Raw genomic sequence first — 7479 nt, 5'->3', positions numbered from 1 at the left:
CCGAGACTGTTATAATCTCCTGGTCACATGACAACAGAAAATGATACACACACAAAAACAGATTTTTAGGGAAGGGGAACGGGAAACATATTGAGTCCTGAAACAAAGCTGCTTTCAAAAGCATCAAGTTTTTTGTTTGTTTCTTTGGCCATAGATAGAAATGATAATTTTTTGTAAGTACTTGTTAGGGATGTGAAAATGTTGGTAATAGCATAACAGACCCCTTGCCTTAGAAAAAAAAGTTTCTTATATCTTATTTCTTTATTTTTGGGTTCCCAAGTTGACCAGCATCACAGAGACTGTAATAAAGACTTGTCTTGTGAATCTCACAAGAACTGAGAATTTTGCCCTTGGGACCATTCAAACTGCTCTGCAACACAATTTAAAGTGTTGTAAATATTGTATTAAAGCTAGATCCATAGTATATGTGGCCAGCTGTGCAAAATTCATTCCTATTCTTTATTCAGAAGGACCTGCTTTTTTTCCTTATTCATTTGCCAAAATGTGTTTGTTTAAATAAAATGATTTAGTTATTTGTTTCCCTTTCAAGAGACACAGCTTCCCTCCAGCACTTACAATCCCTTCCTATTCTTTTTCAACACAGGAAATAACTACAGTAATTGCAAACCATTATTTAATTTAAATTATATATTTTTGTCCCCTTCGAAGAATAATTGTCATTTAAAAAGGAAAAAAAAGTTTCAAGCAAATATTCAAACGGTAACTTTCATTAAAAACAATGTGGAAACAATTTTATGGGATTTGGATAAAAAGGTTATTCCTGCTGTTTCGTTCCCTGATCAAACCTTTTAATAACGATTTTACAAGAGCTATTTATGCAATTATTATTTGCAGGTTTCGGTGTTAACTCCACAGCGCTCCCCTCCCCGCCAGCTCTCTTAGATTGCGTCCAAACCCTACATTTCAGTTCACTTTGATTGACAGTGGATGACATGGCATGAATAGGAGCTGTAGAGTGATGTGATTCAAGCCCAAACCTCTAACAAGTTTATGTTGAACCAACTCTCATGCTGTAAACTGCTTTTAAAACACATTTTCCACAGGTTTCACCAATCCGACTTGCAGGATCACGGTTCAGAGGACACAGGATCCGGATGTCTCTTTTAGCCCAACAGAACAGGGTAGTTATTTAACTGCTGATCATGTCCAGGTATTTAGAGATACTGGGAATGATTTTAGCTGTAAAAAATAATCGGAGCAGAATTCGCTGAATACCTTTTGCCTGGTCCGTAATAAATTGCCTGCCACTGTTTGTTTTTGTGTCTGTTCTTGATTTTATTGTCTTATCTTTTTATAAACCGCTTTGAGGGTTTCTGTGTTTTTCGTTTGTTTTGTTTTCAAATGAGCAGTGTACAAATATTATGAAATAAATTAATAATTTGATGTAGTAAGAATTGTGACTGTGAGATCATAATGATGCAAAAATTACTATTCAAGACAGGCCACTGAAGATCCAGGATGTTGTTAAGGTAAACCTTCGGAATTACAGGGGAAAAACAGGGGGGAAATGGGGAAACATGAAGGTTGCTAGTTAATTTGGGGAAAATCATCAAGTCCAAAATTCATTTAAAAACAACTAGAGTAAGTAGGGTGAATTATCAAGATTATTTTTTAAATCTAGATTTTAAAAAACAAACACAAATGTTTATTTAATTGGACAGGGTTTAATGAAATGAATTATGGTTTACTGTCTGTGCAGTGGAATTTTGAGTGTATATTATTCCACATTATCTAACAAATAATACATTGTTTTAAGATATGAAAAGGGGGCTTCCAAAGGCATGCTGATTTTGGAATCAGTGTTCCTTGTGGGTTTTCCAGTGTCCATATGACACTGGTGTCATCAAGATATCAGCCTGTTATAATATCAGTCCCCAATTTATATCTGGATCTACCCTTTTTAAAAGTAAATCCTTTTTTTGCAACAAATAAATCTTCCCAACAGTCCATTTGTGATATCACAATGACCCATTCACAGAATTAAGGCTCCATCTGAAAGCACCTTAAGAAAATGTTCTCATCCCAAATATTTGATGGAAAGAAATTAAAACACATTAAAAATCCACTGAGTAGCATTTAAAAACAAAACAAAACAAAACCCTGAATGCAATTAAATAGTTGGCTTTTCACAGAAGTACTCTAGTTCTAAAGTGTCTATAAAATCAGAATGCTTTGGGGAAATACAGTAATTGTAACTATTGTTTTTTAAAATGCTTTGGAAAAATTACAACTATTGTTGTTTTTTTGTTGTTGTTATTTACCCACCCTTCAACATAAGGGTGGACTACAACAAATTAAAATACATTAAAAACAGTGTAAAACCAGCTGCACAGAGACCTGGTTTTGTTTAATTATGATGTATGGTAATATAGAAAATCTCACACGACCCTGGAAAACAGAGGAAACTGAGTGTCACTATTTTATGGGAGGGATTAAAGTGCTTTCCATGAATTCAGACTTGTGCAACTGAAGTGGAGTAAATGCTCTGTTGACTCTGTGTAACATATGCACTTTTTGTAGTCTGGAAACTGAAAGAAAACTGAAAGAAAAACTCATTGAAAAGTGGGATGAACAAATTATTAACAGAAAACGTGCAACCCCCGATAGCAGGATGAATGCTTGTTGTCATATAACCACCCCACAAACAAACTGTAACAAATGCTCAATAAAGTGTGGATACAATTATTCCTGCATCGCTGAATGATTGGCAATTGCTATTGCAGATGCTCCTGTGCATTTTCAAACAATTTTCTAGTTGGATCTGCAGCTCTAAATGTGTTCTTTCATAGGAGCAGCAAGAAAGGGAGGGCAGAAGCTGTGGAAAGAATATGGGGGAGGGATGTGGGAAAGGGTGGGAGTGGGATGATTATATAAAGATTATTTTTATTGGATGGATATGCATGGCTTGAATTGGGTACGACAAATGGAATTCATTGAATTGCCCTGAGGATTCGGCTTCAGAAGTAGGGGGGATGATTTTAAATATAAAAGAAAAAATTAAAAAGAAGGATAGATCATTTAAGATTTAAAATATATTGCATTCCTGGTAAAAAATAAGTTAAGAGAAGAAATATTAGATATAAGAATGATAAGTCAGAATTGAATTAAGGTGAGGATTTGGAAGAGTAGAAATTGAATAAATAAATATATAATTATATGTATAAGGTAGTAAATTTGGGAATATGTAAATGGATGTATGATGTAGGAAAATAATGCGAAAACTGTTTTAAGGAGAATAATTAGGGAACCCAGAGGGGAGGAAATTGGGGAAGTCCAAAGTTTTATAGCAATGATTAAAATCAAGAGATTTTTCTTTTTGTGTGTGTTTTTCTTTTTTTCTCTTTATATTTTCTTCTTTTTTGTCTTTTGATGATGTTTTTTTCTTTTTTTGTTATTAATGGAAAATGAATAAAAAGTATTTTAAAAAATGAAAATAAATGTGTTCTTCCAACGTTGCTTGATGTGCTGTTTTTGCTACATATTGTTTTATCTATTTTCATAGTTAGCAACCACTTCAGGGAAGGCGGGTGGAACGGGGGTGGGGTGGGGTGGTATGTCTCATCCGGGAGAAAAGGCAGACTAAAAGTGTGAAAATAAATACGCGGATACGCAACATTATCGTATTTCAAAAGGCATAATTTAAAATAGGTTCATATTTCTTGAGAAAGTATAATCGTTGAATTTCAGGCAATTAATTATTCACTATGGTTTAAGCCCAGAACGGGGAGGGATTATTTTGCAAAATGGAGTCAATCTGTCCCCTGGGAGTTTGAAAGCAAATACTGTCAGACACTGTATTGTTTGTAGATATTTTTTAACAATGGGGAAATTATTATTCTCTCTCCCCACCTCACCGCTCTCCCCAAAGTATCTTATAAAACTCTGGTAGTGTTCTGTATGCTGGGTTTTATATCAAGCAATGCATTTGATTCAGGCAAAGGAACTGTGCTATGTCAATATAGAAAATGGGGCAGGAATTTGCCACATCACTGTTTGTTTGATCAATCAATAAGCAATTAACAACAGCAAATACGTACGCCAAACAATAACCAGTTGCTACTTCTATTGTTCTTTAAAATACAAGACATTATGTCTGGGAAAGATGAGATATTACATAGAATCAAGTCAGGTGTCAGCAAACTTTTTCAGCAGGGGCCGGTCCACTGTCCCTCAGACCGTGTGGGGGGCCGGACTATATTTTGAAAAAATAATAATGAATGAATTCCTATGACCCACAAATAACCCAAAGATGCATTTTAAATAAAAGGACACATTCTACTCATGTAAAAACATGCTGATTCCCGGAATGTCCGCGGGCCGGACTGAGAAGGCAATTGGGCCGGATCTGGCCCCCGGGACTTAGTTTGCCGACCCATGAATCAAGTGTTGTACTCCACATTAGTCAGAGCAGTTCTGTTCAAATTAATGGACATTTACTAACACAGGTCCCTTAACTTCAGTGAGTCTACTCTGAGTATAACTTTGTTGAAGGCAGCCCATTCTCTCTCTCCCCCCTCCAGTTTATTATCACAACAACCCTGTGAGGTAGGTCAGGCTGAGAGAAAGTGACTGGTCTAAGCCCACCCAGTGAGCTCCATGACTTTATTGTGGGTAGATATAAGATCAGGGAAATGGCCCATTTAGACCAGCATCCTTGTTCTCACAGTGGCCAAATAGCTGCCTCAATGGGAAGCTTGCAAGCAGGTCCTGAGCACAAGAACATTATCCCCAGCTGCGAATCCCAGCGTCTGGCATCGAGAGACACGTTATCTATGATACGGGAGGTAGGGAGCAGCCATCACAGCCAGCCTTTTCATCTGTGATTTTATCTAATCCAGGCATCCCCAAACTCGGCCCTCCAGATGTTTTGGGACTACAATTCCCATCATCCCTGACCACTGGTCCTGTTAGCTAGGGATGATGGGAGTTGTAGTCCCAAAACAGCTGGAGGGCCGAGTTTGGGGATGCCTGATCTAATCCCCTTTTAAAACCATCTTGTGGTGTTGAAACCCATAGTTCTGTGGCAGTGCATTCCATAGGTAGCAAATCTCAGTGTGTCTCTGTGTCTGTGTGTACACCTCTTGATTCCTTGAAGGAAAGATAGGGGAGCAATGAATGCCATCATCATATCTATGTTAATCTGGGCAGGATAGTATATTTGCACTTCTTTGGGAGGCGAGAAAGGGGATGCCATCATCATGGATAAATCAACAGTGTGTTAGAGATGGCAGTTGACAGCAGTATGATTTTGAGATTTCAGCAATGGACTATTAAACGCTAATTTCCGATCATACCGACGCTTGGCCTCTGGACCAAATCAATACTTTTCTTCCCAATGAACTTAACAAAGTGCACATTTCAGCAGAGGGCGTGTCAATGGCGGCCTTGGTAATCAAAGCTGGAGAACTGCAATCTTGTTTCCACTGCCACCCGCAAATGAGTGAAGATTTGGAGAGGGTTTGGCCAGCAGCGTCACAAAGGTGGGATTGGCTAGAGAGCAAGAGGCCCAGCCACTTTGACTGGCTTAAAAAGAGAGGGAATTTGGTGGCGTCGATGGCAGTGGATGAGATGGGAGTGGCTACTTTGCCTCCGGCGTTAAGCAAAACATCCAGTTGATTTGCTGGCCAGGTTGACTGGGACTGTTGGCCAGACCTGGGAAGGCCCCAGCGACGTCCACCTTCTCTTATGAGTGATGGAAGGGTTAAACACAAACAGCTGGGTCCTGAAATCTCCATTCAGCATCACTAACCTACTCCAAGATGTGGCCTCAAGCGGCGCTCCCAAGGGACCACTGTCATCACCGTTGTTGAGGGAAGACGAGGATGTCGTCGTAGCAGCAGCAGCCGCTGGTGAGGAACGGCAGAGGTTGAGAAAAGAGGATCTTTCTGGCGAAAGGAGAGGGAAGCACGAGAAGCCGCCTTTCAGCTACAATGCCCTGATCATGATGGCCATCCGCCAGAGCCCAGAAAAGCGCTTGACTCTCAATGGCATCTACGAGTTCATCATGGGCAGCTTCCCTTACTACAAGGAGAACAAGCAAGGCTGGCAGAACTCCATCCGCCACAATCTCAGCCTCAACAATTGCTTTGTCAAGGTGCCCCGGCACTACAACGATCCTGGCAAGGGCAACTACTGGATGCTCGACCCTTCCAGCGAGGACGTCTTCATCGGAGGCGCCACCGGAAAGCTGCGCAGGAGGCCGTCCACTTCCCGGACCAAGCTGGCTTTCAGGAGAGGAGCTCGGCTGACTTCGGCTGGGGTGACCCTGGCTGGATCTCTCTACTGGCCTTTGCCTCCTCTTTACAGTGCCTCCTCAGCCTACCTGAGCCACCCCCCTGGCAACTTCTCTTCCATTTTCTCCCACCAGGCTATTTCTCCTCCAGTGGGGCACAGACAGATGGAAGTAGAGAGCTCCTACAGCAACCACCAGCAGATTGCCACAGCGATGTTGGCCTCGGCCATCCCCTGCAGCCTCTCCTCACCCGACTGCCAGGACTCCTGCTCTATCAATTTCCTGGCCAGACAGGCGAATTACATCTTCTCTCAGAGACATCACACCTTGCCTCAGGCTGTCCTCCCATCCAAAGCCACCAGAGATCTCCTCGGAAGAGGTCCTCCAACTTTCCCCGGGCGGCTTTCTCCAGAGCTCCCAAGCTACTTTGCTTTTCAGAATCAGGGTGTTCCTTTTCATCCAAGCCTGCCTTGACTGTATACCCCACAAGCCTCTTCTTCCCTGAAAGAAACATTATTATTTTTTAATTCTTGCCTGCTAATATTTGAACCTAGTCAGCCTCCTGTTGTGCTGTGTGCTGCATGGTTTTCCACCCGTGGTCCATGAAAAACTCTGGAGAAATGTTGACTTTTCACCCCACCTGTTTCCCTCTGACCCTTCACTGTCTTTTCTGGTGAAAGTGAGGGCATCTATCAATGTTTACCAACATGAACTAATTTCTTCGAATGCCTCTCGCTAACCGGAACTATGAGAAAAATTTTGAGGGCTAAGGCAAGTCAGCAAGCTTCCAGTGTAGCTCCGAGCTCTGCTTTGCTGCCGACATTTGGCATCAAGACTGGCACTCTGAACGCCGAGTGAAACAGAATTGCCCCAGCAGGTGCCAGTCGGTTTTGATGCCCATAAATTCTGCACATTTTCCCTTGCCTTGACTCCACTTCCACCCTCCCAATGCCTTTGATTAACGTACTGAATAATAGGGCGGACTTCTGAACAGGCACAAATGAACAGCAGTAGCTGCCTGCTTCCTTGCAGAGCATGAAACGTACCATGCCCAAACCTTCACCCAGCAAAGTTCTGACTTAGCTGGGCTGCTGGGATTCAGCTGTTAAGCCTCTCCTGCAATTACAACCTTTGAGCTGTGCCATCCTGCAGGGCACATCGGATTAGGAGCGATCGCAATCAGCCAGACTTGTGTGGGGCTAAATATGTTTAAGGCTGAAGAGCCA

The 7479-nt window shown here is 41.4% G+C and overlaps 1 protein-coding gene across 1 annotated transcript; it reads left to right on the top strand.

Annotated features, from left to right (window-relative positions):
- The first annotated feature begins 5713 nt into the window (after positions 1-5713).
- Positions 5714-6727, top strand: LOC118086170 (forkhead box protein G1-like). The gene has a single exon (XM_035117484.1). The coding sequence runs from the start codon at positions 5714-5716 to the stop codon at positions 6725-6727; it is 1014 nt and encodes a 337-aa protein (XP_034973375.1).
- Positions 6728-7479: the final 752 nt, after the last annotated feature.

This window comes from Zootoca vivipara, chromosome 6, assembly GCF_963506605.1.
Source record: "Zootoca vivipara chromosome 6, rZooViv1.1, whole genome shotgun sequence".
Taxonomy (NCBI): domain Eukaryota; kingdom Metazoa; phylum Chordata; class Lepidosauria; order Squamata; family Lacertidae; genus Zootoca; species Zootoca vivipara.
This window is presented reverse-complemented; position numbering and strand designations above follow the sequence as displayed.

Bases quoted from the DNA above. Each gene is read 5' to 3' on its own strand.
- LOC118086170 (XM_035117484.1), top strand. From the start codon at position 5,714: ATGGAAGGGTTAAACACAAACAGCTGGGTCCTGAAATCTCCATTCAGC.